This window comes from Schistocerca americana, chromosome 5 (assembly GCF_021461395.2).
Source record: "Schistocerca americana isolate TAMUIC-IGC-003095 chromosome 5, iqSchAmer2.1, whole genome shotgun sequence".
Taxonomy (NCBI): domain Eukaryota; kingdom Metazoa; phylum Arthropoda; class Insecta; order Orthoptera; family Acrididae; genus Schistocerca; species Schistocerca americana.
The window spans coordinates 85,875,801-85,895,454 of record NC_060123.1 but is presented as its reverse complement, the minus strand read 5'-3'; the positions used below and the strand labels follow the sequence as shown (position 1 = coordinate 85,895,454).

Sequence of the window (19,654 nt, the reverse complement as noted above, 5' to 3'; positions counted from 1 at the left end):
CACTGAACATACACAGAGATGGGCAGCAAGAATGGTCACAGATTTGTTTGACCTTTGGGCGAATGTGACTAAAATGTTGAAAGAACTGAGCTGGCAGACTTGAAGATAGATGGTAACTAACTCAAGAAAGTCTACTGACAAAGTTTCAAGAACTGGCTTTAAATATTGTCTCAAGGAATATACTACAGTCACCTACATATTGCTCCCATAGAGATCGTGAGGATAAAATTAGATTAATTGCAGCACACACAGTGGCATTTAAACTATCATTTTTCCTGTGCTCTGTAATACCCTGTAAAATACCCTGATAACTGGTACAATTTGACATTCCCTCTGTCATGCACTTCACAGTGGTTTGCAGAGGGTAGCTGTAGATGTAGATGTAGATGTAAAATGAACTACCATTGACTGATGTGTGGCATACAGATAAACCTAACAGGAAACAGTATTTATACTAGATTTTGAGCTCTTGCCCTTTCTCTAGTAAAAGTATGCACATTTAAACACACAACCACACAGACAACCAAATGCACAACCTGATGGCGAGATTCTTGCCACGGCCACGGGTGTGTGAGGTGGGTGTCTGTGTGGTTGTGTGTGTGTGAGTGTGTGTTATTTTACTAGAGAAAGAGTAAGAGGTCAAAAGCTAGTATAAATTCTGTTTTCTGGTTCGCATTTCTATGCCCCACACATCAGTCACCTATGGGTGAGTGGACATTATTCTATCACATACCTCAAACATTTTTGTCTCTATTGCTCTTGAATGGACTGAAGGAAATGTGGAGAACATTTTGACACAAGATCAACTGGTTTCAGAAGCTGTACCTAAGTTACTGCTACCTGCCTTGAACTGATGGGAAAACAGATGAGGAAAGGGAAGGACATCTAGACATATTTGTTGACTTAAGAAATGCATTTGATTAAGAATCAAGGTGACATTTACTGCAAATGATGTAGGAAATAGGTGTTATGTATGGAAGCATATTCTTAAAACATATTCAATGCTTGTTTCAATGAAATTAATTTTTCTTCAGGTTTAGTGGCTCATTATTACAGAAAGATGAACGAATTTCTTCATCAATAATTCAAACCCTTATATAACCCCAGAGACAGTTAGGCACAAGTGATACAAGCCATTACTTAGGGTACCAAACTGAGAGGGACACCAAAGGCACCACAACTGTAAGATTTCTGTACAGTATGTACCTCAATTAGCAGTGGCAGCTTGGGACAGCAACTGAGTGCAAGATTTGTGTACAGTGTGTTTCACAGTTAATACTGAAAACTAAAAAGGGTGAAAATGTATGGGGAAAAAAAGGGCAAGGAGAGGGAGTGGGGTAGGGGCAAATGATAAGTTGCACATGTGAAAAACATTCTTTATCCAGTCCTGTCTTGCACAACAGTTCCATTGTTTCTTAAACACTGTCTGAAATTAATAAGAGAATGTAAGAAGCATGGAGTTGTATTGGATGCTTTGACAATGCATTATTAATAGGCCAAAATAGTCAGACAAGTCTAAAATAAAAGCTAGACAAAACAAGATGCTACCAACAAAATAATTCCGTTGCCTGAAAATAATACTCTCACACAACCAACTGATAAGCTACAATGAATTACTGAGATAAAATCCATTTGTTTACCTCAAGGTCAAACCAGAACTGCCACGGTGGGCTATCAAGTCCGCGTCCATAATGAATAAAATATGTTGGACGATCATTCCAATTTGGTTCACCAGACGTAACATCTTGACAAAAACTCCATCCCAGGAGCTTAACTCCAGGTTTAGGTGAAATATGTAGCTGCATATGATCTGGACCTAGAACAAACATACACAAAATATGAAAGAAAACGAAGTCTAGAATGATTCGCACCAAGTAAATATAAGTCCTGGGAAAAAACTGTGTAACAATTTAGCAAATTATGAAATTCTGAAGCACTGACCAACTCATCTTTGGAAGAAAAAAGTTCAGCCTCTCTCTGTATAAGAATCCAATATCTCAGTGTTGGTTGAGATAACTAAAATGACCAACAAATTTTAAATGTTTATCAGAAATGCTACCACTCGACCATATAATACTTAAACTGAATGTTTTCATCGTGCAAAATGGCCATTCTTACATTGCAGAAATGTTCAAAACCTCTTAAAAATGTACTCGATCTTAGTTTTATTCCTCCTACCTGTGGCATTGAAAGTTAATCTTCTTACAGATTTTGATAATGATTTTGCAGACAAAAGTTCCAGTTTTGTTGGGTTATGAATAACAGGAGCAGGACTTGGAATCCAAAGTGTATGTTTGCTGTGAACATAGAGATTTTATAATCATCTGGTAAAATACAGTATTTCAGAAAGTGTCTAAATATCACACAAAAACAGATGTTTATATGACCATACAGATGTAACAAAAGACACTACAAGGAATCACAAATACCAAATGGTTATCATATTTTGACATTTCTAGATCTTGCAACTATACAAAACAACATTTGGCATAATTCTCTGAGAATTAATAAAGTCCTTATTGTGCAAGTATCAGCAGACAATGTTTTGAAAAAGTATTGATGGATTATCACCAACCTGTAGTGCACTATTTGAGACACTGTGATATTTATGAAAATATTATTCATATTGTTTGACATACAGCAGTAACATTTTTCTCATGAGCTGTCATTTTAACACACTTTATGATAGATACAACCAAAATTTCCATAAGTGAATTAAATTTATTTACATTAACTGAATGGATCCAATGGGGACGAAATCAATTAAAAGCAATTACATTCAATGATTTCAGTGAAATCCTACTCAGAAGTGCTGTATATACTCCGGCACATATTTTCAACAGTCATAACATATGCCATTATTTCATAACCCTTTCAAACAATGATCTGTTTCATAACCTCTCCAATTTAATAAACCGTTTTAGTGCACTGAAAAGTATGTATAAATTAGGAATCTGTGATCACTAATCCAATAAATTAATGTTTTAACATCGTGAAACATGTTTCAGAAATAATAAGTGAGACTGGAATTAATTTCTCTCTGATGAAATTGAATAGAATGTGAGCATATACAGTATTGTTGATATTACGAACTGTAGTTTCCATGGTTTAAATGGAAAGTGTCATTTCATTAATGGAATACACCGATACACATTACAATGCATGCTTCTCTCTATCAGCAATCATTTATAGGGTGTTTTCTTTCAGAATACTGGAATAATTTCCCTGGTCTTATTTTGAAATATTGTGTGATATTGAGCAATGTTCGCATTTTTCTTTATTCTCTTAAAAAATGTAAGTTTTAATTCTGACTTTGGTGTTCAGTTCCCACATGCGATATAATTCTACTGTACTTGCCTTCTTTTCCCAAGTTCAAGATTGACTGTGATGACTCGACTTACATCTAAACAATTGCTTCAGACAAAACTCCTTTGAAAAGTATAACCTAAAATTGTATGAAACAGAAATTGATTCTGATGTAATACGGGGTGCACCAAAAGTAATAACTTATTGCAACTCATTGAAAATACTAAAATAATCATATTTCTTTGTGATGATTATAAATACAAGTGCCACAGCATTATGTCATTCTAGGGCTACAAATAACCAAGAACAACTTCAACTCACTTTACTTTCAATGTGATGGAGGTCCACCACATTACGCAACAGCTATGCAAAACTACATTGATGAGGTATTTAGTGGGAAAATTATTGGATGGTGAGGGGTAATAGAAATGTGACCCAGATCTCCTGACTCTACAGCACTGGATTTGTTCTTTTGGGGTTATCTTAAAGATAAAGAGTATGCTACAAAAACCACAAACACGAGAAAATGAAAAAAGCTATATACAACACTTTTTTAAGACATTGATCGGGTATAAACAAGTATGCCTCAGTGTGCCAGGTCATTTGACAAAATGTATCAACAAAGATGGAAAACACTTCAAGAAAGAATGTTATAAATAATCCTGCAGCTTCAATAAAGTGCTCAGTTCTTCCAGTATTTCAGTTGTTTGCTTTGTATTCAATCAGGTTACTAAAGTAGTGCTTTTGGCCTTTGTTGTATTGTTATTGTTGTTGTTGTTGTTGTTGTTGTTGTCATGGTCTTCAGTCTGAAGATTGGTTTGATCCAGCTCTCCATGCTACTATACTCTCTGCAAACCACTTCATCTGTAAGTACTGCACCCAACATCCTTCTGAATCTGCTTACTGTAGTCATCTGTTGGTCTCCATCTCTATTTTTACCTCCCACACTTAACTCCAGTGCTAAATTGGTAATCCCTTGATGTCTCAGAATGTGTCTACCAACCAATCCCTTCTTCTAGTAAGGTAGCACCACAAATGTATCTCCTCATTAGTTACATGATCTACCCATCTTATCTTCACCATTCTTCTGTAGCACCACATTTCAAAAGCTCCTATTCTCTCCTTATATAAACTGATTATCATCCATGTTTCACATCTGGTTACACTCCAGACAAATACTTTCAGAAAAGATTTACTACACTTAAATCCCTAACACTTAAATCCACATTCAATGTTAATAAATTTATCTTCTTCAGAAATGCTTCTCTTGTCACTGCCAATTTACATTTTATATCCTCTCTACTTCAACCACATCAGTTATTTCGCTCCCCTAATAGCAAAACTCATCTACTACTTTGAGTGTCTCATTTCCTAATCTAGTTTCCTCAGCATCACCTGATTTCATTTTACTATATTCAGGGTGTATATGTAGACAAGATAAAAAAAATCCCAGTTTTTTCCTGGGTCTCCTGGTTAAAAACTCACTTTTTTCCACATGAAAATATATTTCTACCAAGGTGAAAATATACTTTTTCCGTGATAAGCGGCAGTGTACTTTCCCTCAGAGCTGGAAAACCATCAATCCTTTGAATGGTAAAGGTTTTATACACCAGCAAGAACTTTCCTGCAGGTCAGAAAATGAATCTCGGCAAGGGAAAAGATCTCTGATGTGCAGCAACATGTGCACTGCATATTTTCATATTACGATATGCTGCATATTTTCATATTACAAACGTATAAATTCCAATTCCACGTTAGTTTCTAAAGAACTGAAACAGACATTGCAATGCACAATTGTAAGCCAATCATAGTTCATGTCATGTGATTTGATCAGCCAATCACAGCAGATATTCAGAGCATAGGACATGTGATGTAGTCAGCCAATAGTCACACCACTGTCAAAGTAGTGTGAACGCATAAATAGGAAAAGTTAATGATTTAAACTGATGTATATAGTGTAGCTACAAGAAAAGCTAAGCTTACATATATAATATTGGTCTCGAAGATTGATTAAAGAGAAGCTACGCTTTCACATGTAATATTGGTCTTTTTATTAGCGTTTGACATTGATGTCTGGTCTTCTGGGCTCAAAATTATTCCAAGTAGCTGGTCATGAAAGTTTTAAGTTTTAAGTGAGAGTCAAACGCTCCGTGATTTAAGTTCACTTTGCGTAAAAGAAAATTTCCTTTGAAAATAATGCTTTTCAAAGAACCATTCACCATATTTTCCCGCGACTTCTTAGACATGGGTTCATTTCAGCAGCTGCCAGGGAGCGCCGAAAACAGGCGTTACTGCCAGTGGTCAGCTACGATGATGTAGGAAGCCTGTATGTTTATACACATACAGCATTAAGAGATCTTCCATGATGTCATAAAAGAAATAGGACATCAGAGGAAACTCCAAGAGCATAGGAATTTTGTAAACCATACTAAAATGCATAAATCGGCTTGAAGGACACACTCATATGTCCAGATTCACGATGAAGTAGGCCCTAGCCAGATTTTAAGCTTTTCAGTGCACTTTTCGGGATGTAAATTTTCTTGGAGCACAAGTACTGTATTGTCTCAAGTTTGATTCTCTATTATAGCATAATGCCATACGTAGCAGATTATGAAAATGTGCACTTGAATTTCAGTGAACAGTTGAAACTAGCCAATAGGGTGGAATGAAACATTTCGTTTCTTGTAAATTGACTGCATCTGCGGAAAAGACTAATAAAAGCCAAATTTACTTAGGAAATCAACAAAAATAACTTCATTGTTGTGCAAGGCATTAATGCTTGTCTGCAAAAACCATGGAAATTAAATAAAACCAGAAAACTGAAACTAATAAACAGCCTTCCGTAGTTATGTGAATGTATTTTAATTCACTTGATAGCTCCCAGCCACAGAAATCCGCATTTTGTTTTCATTTGACGTGTGAACTGTACATGAAGAGGAAATACAACATCAGGAAACAGCAAAAATCACTAAACGTAAATACGGGTCACTAGCCCCCCCCCCCTCCCCCCATTAAAACCCAGACTGCTCTGCGCATGCGTGAATCTGGCAGCTCGGGCACACAACAAAAATTTTTCTGTGTACCATGACTGCTTCTTGCTACTGCTGCAGCCACACTTCAAGTAGCCAGAAGTGGGAGAAGGCACTGCTCATAGGCAACTCAACTGCACGTGTGCATGAGACCACTGGAAACTGCTCAAAACATACCTAATGTAAACAGTTGTGACAACATGCTGATCGGAAGCAGTTTGCTGTTACGAAGTATTTCACGGTCTTCGTGCTAAAGGCTTTGACACATTTTGCTGTTTATCTGTTCTTATCAGTCAAAATTACAAAAACTTAATGAAAGACTAAAACAACTCTAGAAAATTCCCAGGTTTTTACCGGTTTTCTCCCAGATATCCCGGAGCACATATGCCCTGATATTCCATTACTCTCGTTTTGCTTTTGTTGACGTTCATCTTACATCCTCCTTTCAAGACACTGTCCACTTCATTCAACTGTTCTTCCAAATCCTTTGCTATCTCTGACAGAATTAAAATGTCATAAGTAAATCTAAAAGATTTTATTTATTTTCTATGCTTTAAATCCTACTCCAAATTTTTACTTTTGTTTCCTTTACTGCTTCCTCAATATACAGTTTGAATAACACTGGGGATAGGCTACAAACCTGTCTCACTCCCTTCTCAATCACTGTTTCCCTTTCACGCCCGTCAACTTTTATAGCTGCCATCTGGTTTCAGTACAAATTGTAAATAGCCTTTTGCTCCCTGTATTTTACCCATCTCACCTTTAGAATCTGAAAGAGTAACCCAGTCAACATTGTCATATGCTTTCTTTAAGTCTACAGATGTTATAAACATAGGTTTGCCATTCCTTAAACTATATTCTATGAGAAGTCGTGGAGTCAGTATTGCCTCATGTATTTCTACATTTCTCTGGAATCCAAAGTGATCTCCCCTGAGATCATCTTCTACCAGTTTTTCCATTCTTCTGTAAAAAATTCATTTTCATATTCTGTAACCATTACTTATTAAACTGGTAGTTTGGTAATTTTCACACCTGTCAGCACCTGCTTTCTTTGGAATTTGAATTATTACATTCTTCTTGAAGACTAAGGATATTTTGCCTGTCTCATACATGTTGCTCATGAATGAAAGAGTTTAGTCGTGGCTGGCTCTCCCAAGGCTATCAGCAGTTCTAACAGAATTTTATCTACTTCCAGGGCTTTGATTCCACTTGGCCTTCCCTGTATAAAAGACATTTCTGGTCACAACAGAAGATTGCTTGAAATTGGTCACCTCTATTCATGCTACTCATTTTATTTATATTTATTACATGGGCTCTCATTGTAACATGAAAATATTTGCTTTTAGTTTTCTTTTTAGAAATCCTGCCAAACAGTATCAATATTTTTGCAGAGGTTGAAAATACTGCTTCAGTTGTAAGCTTCTTTTTATTTTTCAGTAGTTAAATCACAATCAGTTTCACACTCTTACACGACCACCATGAGATATTATACTGAAAATAAACAAGAGACTGGAGCTAATAATAGTTTTTACACACAATAGCAAACATGAAAAAGCAAAAAAGAAGTTCTGTATAACATTTTAGAAAACAGTGGTTGGGCTAGTGACACCAGACAATACAATGGACAACTGTCTGAGTAAGGAAATAGGCTATGAACACCCGGACACTTACAATTTGTGCTGTGACCCTGAGCACTGCAGTGGATGAGTACAGGATGCAGTGCATCACCAGCAAGCCCAGAGCACAGAGCAGTGTACGCAAAGTGAGAAGAAAACCGGTAAACCAGAGTGGCAAAAGTACTGCCATCTGTTGACAGGAAGAACAACGCAGGGCCAACTAGCCTGGCAATTCACAATCTGAATTAGCGATTTACATTCAAAATGAAAACAACTGTTACATAGAGAGTTACATGAAAGGTGTTAAAAGTACACTATGAGTGATAAAGGTACCTACTGAACAGGGGCAATACAGAGCTGTAGCAAAACTAACTGGAAGCCAGCGATGTAAAATTTGTGCGTAAACCGTAAAACAAAATGAAAATTTTTCCCTTTCCACGAATGGCATACAAGTTTTTAATTTAATGGGGATATATATCGCAACATGTAATAACACACCACAGTCATGAATTAAAAGAACATACATTTGTGCCACTCCTATTAAAAAGCATCTAACAGAATCTTACAGTCCACACTGTTGAAAACTACTACACCAATGAATAGCTAGCAGCAATAGCACTAAAGGTATGCATTAACAGCAGGATCAATTTAAAACCTGCTAACTAAAAGTTGATGACTCAATGAGAGTTATCTAAGATAAGTCCAGAGACAAATTTTACATCATGAAAGATAGGCAAATTTTAATTTAATGAGGACACAGATAACGGCGTACAATAATTCACCATAGTCATAGGATAAAGAATGAAAAATATACAAACTTCTATTGAAAGAGGGCATTTTACAGCTATGTAAAATAAACTGGGTGGACCTTGCAGTCCTCACTATAGGGGTTAGGCATATGCCATATAGTAGCTACACCTAATTAACGGCCATCAAAGCAATGGCAAAAACACTGACCCAGTTAAGAAATATACATTTTTGGCGTACAATAATCATAAACCAGAAGGAGAAGAAAATGAGGCCGGACGCCGCTTCAAAAAAGAAAAGTTACTCAGCAAGATGGTGTGCTTGAGTGAAGTTTGTTAATTCAAAATGTCTGAAGGATTATGGTTAATTCTGCAGATAATTTCTATTTCCTCCAAAATACATAAAACTGGACCCTTACATTGAATATGTAGGATACTGCAATTCATTTTTGTATCTGAAATGGAATAATTATGAGTCTTCAGGTGGTTATTGAGGGCAGATTTAGAATTGCTAAGGTACTTATGCTCTCTGAACCGTATGCCAAAGGAGAGGCCAGTTTGGCCTATGTAGGTGAAAGGACACTCACTACACTGGATGCTATAGTCACCTAATTGTGCATAGCAATTGACTTTATTGATCAAGTGGTGCTTCAATAGGTGCCATTTGCTGATCCTATCAGATATAACACCTACATATGGGATCCTGCAAAAAATTTTAACTACTGAAAAATAAAATGAACCTTACAACTGAAGCTGTATTTTCAATCTCTGCTATAATTCTCAGTTGTGTATGTTCCTCAGACAGGATTGTTAGTATTAACATTTAATGGCAGTCCGAGCCACCTTCTGTTCGCAGTGATGTAACAGGTTTTGTTGGGGCTAATATCCACGAACCAATCCTGCAAAGCCTGATATGACAGATTTCTCATCTTGATTTTTACACTTTTTCCTAGAAAAGTCTTTTAAGCAACTGAGATATTCCCATCAAAGCATGAGGCCAAATATTTCGATTCTGATAACTGATTTTAATTAAAAAGATGTTTTAATTACTACTAATTAATCCCAAAAATTGATAAAGATACATTAACAACTCTCGCCTAGGCAAAATCCCATTTCAGTTTTGTAATCATCTGTAAAATGAAGTTATGGGATAGTGACATAATCACAATCAGATAGCATTAGTATCACACGCACAAGGTGTAAAAGGGCTGTGCATTGGCGGAGCTGTCATTTGCAGTCAAGTAATTTACATGAAAGGGTTTCCAACATGATAATGGCCACACGACAGGAACCGACAGATTTTGAATGTAGAATGGTAGTTGGAGCTACACACATGGGACATTCTGTATTAGAAATCACTAGGGAATTCAACATTCTGAGATCCACAGTGTCTCATACATTATCTCTCACCACAGACAATGCAGTGGCCGGTGGCCTTCACGTAACAACCAAGAGCAGCAGCTTTTGCACAGAGTTTTCAGCGTGAACAGACAAGCAACAAGGACCGCAAAAATCAATGGGGATGTACAATGAATGTATCTGTTAGGGCGTTTCAGCTCTTTTGGCCCAGTTCAAACTGTTTGTTGGTTAGTTATGTCTTCCACAGATCATTTGATTGATTCTTTTATAGAAATGATGTGGAACAAGTCAGTTTACAGGATTAGTGTTAACATTAATAAATACATTATCATTTTATTCCCACTCACACAACTATACTTTAAAACAATTTTTTCTTTTTCTTTTTACTGGTTGCCAGTTTTTATGTAGCAATTCATCAATGGAATTGAAGGAGTTATCCAGGAGAAATGATTTTAAATTAGATTAAAAACATGTTTCAGTCCATGTCAGACATTTTATGTTACTGGGCAAATGATCAAAATGTATTATAAAAGTGATCTGTACACAACCGGAAACAGCAATTTGTAAGGGTGTCCACAGGATCATTTAGACACTTCATAATTGTGACATAGGGTTTGTTTAACACCAGAATAAAAGAAGCAACCTCAGCTAAAGGGGAACAAGTTGTAGGGACAGTCCTGGAACAGTATGCTTAGTTAGGTAGTTTCAAATTCCATGGATCAGTTTGGACAGTAAATTATAATGATGTGAAACGAGTCACTTTTACATTCACATCATAAATGAATTTGTACATTTAATCAAACAATGAAAAATCCAGGATGGATCATAAGAATACTGAAAAGGAAAGTTGCTACTCACCATACAGCAGAGATGCTGAGTCACAGATATGCATAACAAAAAGACTGACACAAATAAAGCTTTCGGCCAATAAGGCCTTCGTCAAAAGTAGATGACTGACACACACACACACACACACACACACACACACACACACACACAAACGCGTGTGTACACAAATGTAACTCACAGGCATATGACTGCAGTCTCAGGCAACTCAAGCCACAATGTGAGCAGCAGCACCAGTGCATGATGGGAGTGCGACTGGGTGGGTGTAAAGAGAAGGCTGGGGTGGAGAGGGATAGTAGGGTAGGGGTGGTGGACTGTGCTAGTGCTGAAGGTTAGACGGACGGCAGGCGATCAGCATCTCCACTATATGATGAGTAGCAATTTACACATATGGTTACATGTTGAACATTTCTAATGTTTTTACATTATTCGACTTTTGGAAAAGATATACAGATGTGAGTAAGTGATTCCTACCCACCATCTTTTACACATTACAATAACAGAAATTCTTCTTCATGCCAACAAAGAGAGTGAACTTTTGAAAGTACAATGTAAATGGATAGACAAAAAAAATCTACTCACTACACAGCAGCAGGAAAACACACATATAACAGGTATTAGAGTTTGCAAGCTTTCAGAGCCAGTGGCGCCTTCTTCTGACTCTTGACACTGTGGATCTTGGAACATTGAATTCCCTAATGATTTCCAATACAGAATGTCTCACATGCGTAGCTTCAACTACCATTCCGCATTAAAAGTCTGGCAGAAGGGTTAAAGGGGAAGGAAGAGAGATGAAGGAAATGGACTGTTGAGGTTTAGGAAAAGGTGTAGATTTTGGAAAAGTCACCCAGCACTCTGGGTCATGGGAGGCTTAACGAACAGGTGACCGGTGAGTCTCCCGACCCTGGGTTTGCACTGACTTTTCCGAATTCTGCCCCTTTCCCTAAACTTCACAGTCCTTTTCCTACACCCCAGAAATTCTTTTAATGAATAGAAGGAGTTGTCAAAGATAAATTTTCTCAGTTTGTTTTCAAATTTTACTTAGTTGTCTGTCAGACATTTTATATCGCTGAGTAAGTGATCAAAAATTTTTGTTGCAGCAGTGTGTACTACTTTTTGTACTAAAGACTTCTGTTATTGTAATTATGTATATCATTGTTCATTTTGAACTGTAGTGGATTATTTACAACAAAATTCATAAGGGAATAAATATACTGTGAAGCAGTAGTCAGAATGCCCAGTTCCTTAAACAGATGTCTACAGGATGATCGTGGGCGAGCATCACATAATATTCTTATAGGACATTTTTGAGCAACAAACACTTACTTTGTTAAAGGCGAGTTCCCTCAGAACGTAGATAGGTCACAGAAAATATCAACTGGCACTATTTTATTATTCAACGCTTGTAAAATTTGGTGAGTGAACATGCAAAAGGCATATTCAGTACAGCATCTCCCCTGAAACCCAAACTGATTTACTGAGGACATTATTGATGCTAAGGTGAGATAGTACTCTACAATAGAACACTTTCTCCAAAATTTTGGAAAATAAAAGGTACATGTGTGCATGTTTTCAGGATGGCTCTGTATTGTTTTTGCCTAGTTCAGAGGTGGCAGCAATGGTGCACTAAAATAGGTCAGTGCCTTTCACTTGTGTTGTTGTTTACGCATGAAAGCGTTCTGCAAAAGCTTTCATCTTCTACATTCAATCGCAACTACCATTCCAAATATAAAATGGATCTGTGGGTCTACAACCCTGGACAAACAATGGCCACAAGATAAGTTTATCCACACAATTAGTGACTTTGGGATTTTGCACTATCAGTGGGGACTTGTATTAATGCTGTTTCAAATAAACATATTTTGGAAATTTGTGGTAAGGTCTTATAGTACCAAACTGCTGAGGCCATCGGTCCCTAAGCTTACACCTTACACACTACTTAATCTAACTTAAACTAACTTATGCTAAGAACGACACACACACACACACACACACACACACACACACACACACACACACACATATGCCCAAGGGAGGACTCGAACCTATGATGGGGTTAGAAATGGTGACCGTGACAACACCTCAGATTGCGCGGTAAAAAATAAACATAGGTAGAGCTGATACATCAGTGCTTTTGTTTGTATATTTTATGTCACATATTTCAGTTTCACACATAGTTGGTTCAAGTACTGGTTTTGATAAATGGTGTTACAGTATTTCCTTTGTTTTATATGAGGAGATGTAAATGTAAAATAAACAGTAATTTATTGTAAGACTTCCCGTTCATAAAGAGCAGAGTGAGAACAATGATTGTAAATACTGAAAGTACTACTGAAGTCATGAGTTATGCATGTGACCATCATTAATGATTTTTAATACAATTCTTAAAAAGCTGATAGGCTGCAAAAAGTATTCATTTGATGTTAATGAAACTCCTTTATTTTCATGAAGCATTTCGGGTGTAGCCTATCATCAGATGGCCTGCTGAATCAATAACACATCTTTATATTAAAGAGAATGTAAATGCATACAGAAACATATTAACACAGGCCAAAGGTTTACAAACTAAATTTCATACTTTTTATTTTTATTTATTTATTTTACAGAAACATGTACCAAAATACAACATAATTACAATGCTGTGAAAAGGAAGTCTTTCAACTTTTAAGACCAGGAAGTTACTATATTCACATAACGACCCACATCTGATCCTTTATGTACCTGCATTACTGGATTTATCTAATTTTTCATCCATATAGAAATAATCTAAGTTTTTTATTTGTACAGAACCCAACCTGCATTTTAGCCCTTCTACAGGCATTGACAGTTTTGTTGCACCAGGGGCAAAAGCGTGACATGGAAATATGTGCAACAATGTCTTTACATGAAATTGTCTGCTTGTCCATTTTATTAAAAATCTTTTTGCCTAAAACTCAAGTTGTTTTTTCTGTAAAACCTTTAGCTGGGTGACACGAGTCAATCACAATACTTAGATCTGCAGTAGTTGACTTATGATAAATGTCTGTATTCAAGCTTTCAGCCCACTATTGTGATCTGCAGATCTAGGAAATTTAATGAACCCTTACTTTCAAATTCTACTATAAATTGGATTTTGCTTGCATGCAATTAAATGCTTGTACTAAAACCAGGCTTCATCATAATTACGCATCTAAATAATGAAAATATTATCAACACACCTTTGTGTGTGCAAAAAAATTTATTTTCTTAAGTATTAATAAAAAATATATGAAAGATCCTATGTCAGCGTTCAATAATTATCTTAAAACCTGTTGTAATAGCTCAAAATGTTTGCTAGATTCAAAATTTAAAAAGAAGTGATTAATTCTGATCAACCCAAAAACGCAAAAATTGCAGTCTCAGGAGGGAAAATGACAAGTAGTGGGTACAGGGTACCCTCCACCATGCACAGTGCGGTGGCTTGTGGAGTATCGATGTAGATGTAGAAGCTCCACAAAACAGGCCATTCGATCCACCCAGCTATTAGTGCCTGTCAAAGTCCTAACTACTTAGCTAACAGTTTCTTTTATTGGCAAGATAAAAGAGTTGTGAACTTCTCATCATTCATACAGTATAAAAAAGCAATTACGAAGTGGTGCTCATTTTGAAAAGTTTCTAACTTCCAAGTTGTGCAGTACTTACTTCATTCAATATCGAGAATCTCTATGCAAATATTCCCATTTGAGAAACTTTAGATACTGTCTTGAATATGTTTGGGAAATTCGGAAAAACTGAGTACACCCAAGCAGTGGAATTGATTGAGCTTACTAGGCTGCCTCACTCTTTTAACTATTTCACATTCAACCAAAAACACCTCACCTGAAAGACTGGCTCACTATGGACTATAGCCTTTCTGCCGTTCTTTCAGATATTTTTTATAATGATTTGGAGAGTAAATTTTTTTGGTGCACCTTTGTAAAAAAATTCTCCTTTAGTGGAGGTATTTTTATCATTTTCTCATTATTTACCTGGATAATAATGACAAAGTTCTGATTGTAGCATAAGCTCTTAATCGTTTACAAGCAAAATCCAGTTTATTGTAGAATTTGAAAATAAGGATTCATTAAATATCCTAGATCTGCAGATCACAAGGGAAGGCTCAAAGATGAATATAGACATTTATCATAAGTCAACTACAGCAGATCTAAGTAATGTGATTGACTTGTGTCACCCAACTGCACATACGTGTGTATTTTTCTTCAGTGTTTTATTGGGTGGCAAAGTTAGGACTGGGCAGTTTTACAGTTAATAAAGAAATTAACATGATATCACATGTTGATTTAGTTAGGGTTTTACAGAAAAAGCAATTCGAGATTTGGGCGAAAAGATGTTCAGTAAAATAGAAAAGCAGACAATTTCACTTAAAGGCAAGGTCGCACACATTTCCATGTCGTATTTCTGCCCCTGAAGCAACAAAATTGCCAATGCCTTTAGGAGGGATAAAGTGCAGGTTGTGTTCTGTACAAAGAAAAAACTTTCATTATTTCTACATGGATGAAAAATTAGATAAATTCAGTGATGTAGGCACCTATAGGATTAGATGCCTGTAACAATAGAACAGAACAGAATATAAGAGAATATTTGTATTCCCCTTTCAGACTTTTTCACACAAGTGGCTTCATCAAAGTTTAAAGTGGTGTTAAGTTTTATACAATAATAAATTACAGATACAGAAAATAACTATCTTATTTAAGAGCCAAAATATTTTCTTTATCACACAGGAAAAACATACATTATAATGATTAGTTTGCAGGAATTCTTCAATTGAACAGAATCGACTGTATTTTAGCCAATTTTGAAGTACACTCTTACATTTATTTAATGGTACTGTAGCAGATGAGTATGGTAGCTTACTGAAAATTTTTATCCTCAAATAAATATTTGTAGCTATTATGAATAACAGCAAGTCTTGATGAAGGCAAATCCAATAAGTGACTAATTCTGGTTTTGTGGACATGCACATAACATATATTGAATTTTTACAGATTTTTCTCTGGCATATATCAAACAGTCTTACTTACACACACACACACACACACACACACACACACACACACAATAGGTAACGTCATTATGAGAAGAAATTTAAAGTCGTTTCTGCAGGACTCTTGGGAGGTTATCTTACTTAACGTCTGATTGTCTTCTTCTGCTATCTGAAAATACATTTAGCTCCAGAGGAATTTCCCCTAAGCAATATTCCATACTACAGATGAGAATGGAAGAAAGCAAAATATGGCTGGAGCAATAACTGTTTCCTCACATGGTTCCTTAATTTAAACAGTAGGAAAGTACATGAGCTAGCTTGCTGCACAGATAATTCGTGTTTTCTTCCCAAGAGAGCTTCTGGTCTAAGGAACAATCCAAGTAGTTTCACTGTTTTCTTTTCATTTTTGGTTACCTTTGGATTAAAAATTATTTCTTCTGTTTTTGTTTGGTTTATGCGCAGCTGACTGTCTTTACACCAATCATGTAGTCATTTACATCATTTCTCTGTTGTTAGCTAGTATACTTTGTAAATTCTTGCGTAGGGTTATTAATGTCATGTGTTCAGCATATATTATTTTCTTACATGATATATAATTTGAAAAGTCATTAATGTACAATATAAATAGAAAAGGCCAAAGAACAAAGCCTTGGGGTATTACTCCATTTATTGGGAGTTTTGCTGATCTCTGGTTATTTGCATACACTATTTGTAGCCTATTGCTTAAATAAGGTCTGAATAAACTAAGTTATTTACCTTCTACGTCATGATACTCTAACATTTTGGTAATTATGTCATGGGCCACTGAATGAAATGCTTTACATAAATGAATAAGCCTTCCAGACATACATGGTGTGTCGAGATAGAAAGGTTCCTGATGCTGTTTCCTTTAAAGTGGACATATTTAGCCAAGAAAATTGCACATGTGCAACAGATCTATGACATGAAAATCAAATGCCAGCTGGACAGGTCTCATCTAGTGCCCGTACCATGGCAGCAGTGCTCTGAAATGGCATCTTTTATTCGTTCTCCCACCAGCTGTGAGGTTTGGTCAGTGATAAGGTTCCTTAATGCACAAAACATATTGCCCATTGAAATTCATCATCGGGTCTACAGGAAGGACATCATGAGCAAACAGGCGTAAGCTTTTTTCTGAAGGTCATCAAAGTATCCATGATGAAGAGCGTAGAGGGTGACCATCCCTCATCAATTATCATCTGGTTGAGCTAGTGCACCAGCGCATCCTGGAGAACCGTTGCTTCACATTTAAGGAGCTCAGCAGCCATTTTCCACAGATATCATGATCCTTGTCACTAAGCACCTGCTGTTCAAGAAACTGTGTGCCAGACCAGTGCCAAAAAACCTGACACCCAAACACAAAACGAAATGTTTTGGAGCAGCACTGACAGTTCTGCAGCGGTATCAATGATGACGGCGACGAGTTCCTTGATAGGATCACCATGAGCAATGAGACGTGGATTTCTCACTTGACTCCAGAAACCGAGAGCAGTCAATGCACTGGCACCACAGTGGATCTCCAGTCAAGACAAAATCAAACAGACTGTGTTAGTGCAGAACATGATGTGCATGGTGGTCTGGGACAGGAAGGGCATTCTGCTCACTGATTTCCTGCCCAGAGACGAAATAGTGAATGCTGACTGTTACTGTGAAACAATGCGGAAACTGCAATGTGCTATTCAGAACAAGGGGCGTGGAATGCTTACTGCAGATGTTGTGCTGCTTCATGAGAACGGTCATCCCCATATTGCTCGGTGCACAGCAACTGTTTTGTAGAAGTTGGGCTGGGAGCTGTTTGATCATCCAGCATACAGTCCCAATCTTGCACCAAGCGATTTCATCTTTTCTTGCATCTCAAGAAATTCCACTCCTCTGGCCAATGTTTAGATAATGATGAAGAGCTGTAGATAACTGTCAAATGCTGGTTCCTTTCACAGGTGGCAGACTTCTACGATACATGAATATAAGAGCTGTTTCCACGATATGTTTAGTGTCTCAACTCTTTTGGTGACTATGTCAAAACATAGTTCGAACATGGCTGTACTTGTTGCTGATAAAGTTTTTCATGTAACTACGTTGTCTTTGTTTTTAAGAAATAGCGAAACTTACTTTCAGGATGCACCTTTTTTTCGTACCCTTCATAATCATTATTCATCAAAGCTTCAACTGCTTTCATGGTTGATAGATGAGACCTGAATCCAAATTGTCGCTCATTTAAAATTCTGTTACTTTCAAAAGAGTTATATATCTGTTTATGCATACAATTTTTCTTATGTTGGATGTGATTAGTCTATTGAAGTGGATGTAGTTATTTGGGAGATTTTAATCATATTTTTTATACGTAGTGTGTATAACTGTGAGCTTAAGACATCCTGGGAAAATTCCTTCATCTAGTACTCTGTTAGACAGTGAAAGAAGTGGAATTTTTATTTCCTTTGCTTTCGCATGATGAAGTTATTGAGTCCAAAAGTCTTCTCTTTTGGAACTGCTTAGTCGTGTATCGATTTATGAATGTCATTTAAAGTGATTAGGGTCATGTAAATTTCTCACCTGACTGTTTTGAATGAGTTGCCGTAGTAGTGCTGGCAATATTTACAAAATATTCAGTGAGTGTATCACAGTCCATAGGGATACTGTTTTCTTTACTGATATTATTTATTTCCCTTTTGATGACATTCCAGGCTGCTTTACATTTATTTTTTGAATTTAAAATGCACTCATCGTTTGGACACCACTTAGCTTGTTTTTATTTTGGATATGTATTGTTTTCTCCTATTTAAGTAATTTTCCTTGTCTCAATTACTTTTAGAGACTTATCTTTCAGAATTAATAATAGTATCCTGAGTTTGTTATGCTGTGGAGTGTACATCTAGTTGGTATGATGCTGCTTATGTGTGATACCAGTAGACTATATTTTGGTTACACAGGGCAAGTATTTCCTACTATGCGCTTAATCTCTCTCAGGAAACTGGAAAAGCATTTGTCAACACTTTTGTTATTATCCATTGCATTAGACCAATCCATTTCCTTTAACTAGTCTATCATATTGTTTACATTAGATTCTCCTAGTAGTCCATATGAAACTTCTCCTCCTGCAGTATCAAGAGCTGAATTTTCAGTTTAAAGCTATAGTCCCGCATAATCTGATATTCCTAGCTCTATAACCTCACATTCAAGAATGTCTCTATGTATATTACTAATTACGTTATCATCACACAATTTCAATCTGGTGGGCTTTTCATGAGACAGTAATAGTTCAGTGACTTCAAAGAATTAATCACATGCATCAAATTTTTTTATATTTGTCCTTATATCTATATTAATATCACCTACAATAACAGTTTTCAGCTGTTTTTTTTTTATTTGGGCAATTGCAATATTAAAGTATTAATTTTTTCTAAAAATACTATTTCATCAGAGTCTGGAGTTTGATAAACTGAGACAATTACAAGTTTTTGTGTGGATATTACCATATCAGCTACTTCAAATATGCCTTCATAGCATATTCTGCTAAGGTCTATGATTGAGTAACACAAATCAAGATTGCTTTGAATGTAGATTGAGACCCTGCCATGTGACATTCTTTTTCTGTGGTTGCTTGCTACTAACAAGTATTGAAGTGCAACACACAGGTCTATTTCAAGACTTTCATCCTGTGTTCATTGATACACAAAACACTGCAGTTAATTTTATCAAGTCAGTATTGTAGTTCATTGACTTCACCTATAACAC

At 36.3% G+C, this 19,654-nt stretch overlaps 1 protein-coding gene across 2 annotated transcripts in view; it reads right to left on the bottom strand.

The window, feature by feature from the left end:
• Positions 1–19,654, bottom strand: part of LOC124615831 (endoplasmic reticulum metallopeptidase 1-like) — a 255,168-nt gene that overhangs the window by 3,772 nt on the left and 231,742 nt on the right. For both annotated transcript variants that reach the window (XM_047143980.1, XM_047143981.1), the window contains exons 12-13: positions 2,179–2,297; positions 1,641–1,816 (exon numbers count right to left, since the gene is read on the bottom strand). In XM_047143980.1, coding sequence (XP_046999936.1) covers positions 1,641–1,816; positions 2,179–2,297 — 295 coding nt within the window. The remainder of the gene's footprint in view (positions 1–1,640; positions 1,817–2,178; positions 2,298–19,654) is intronic.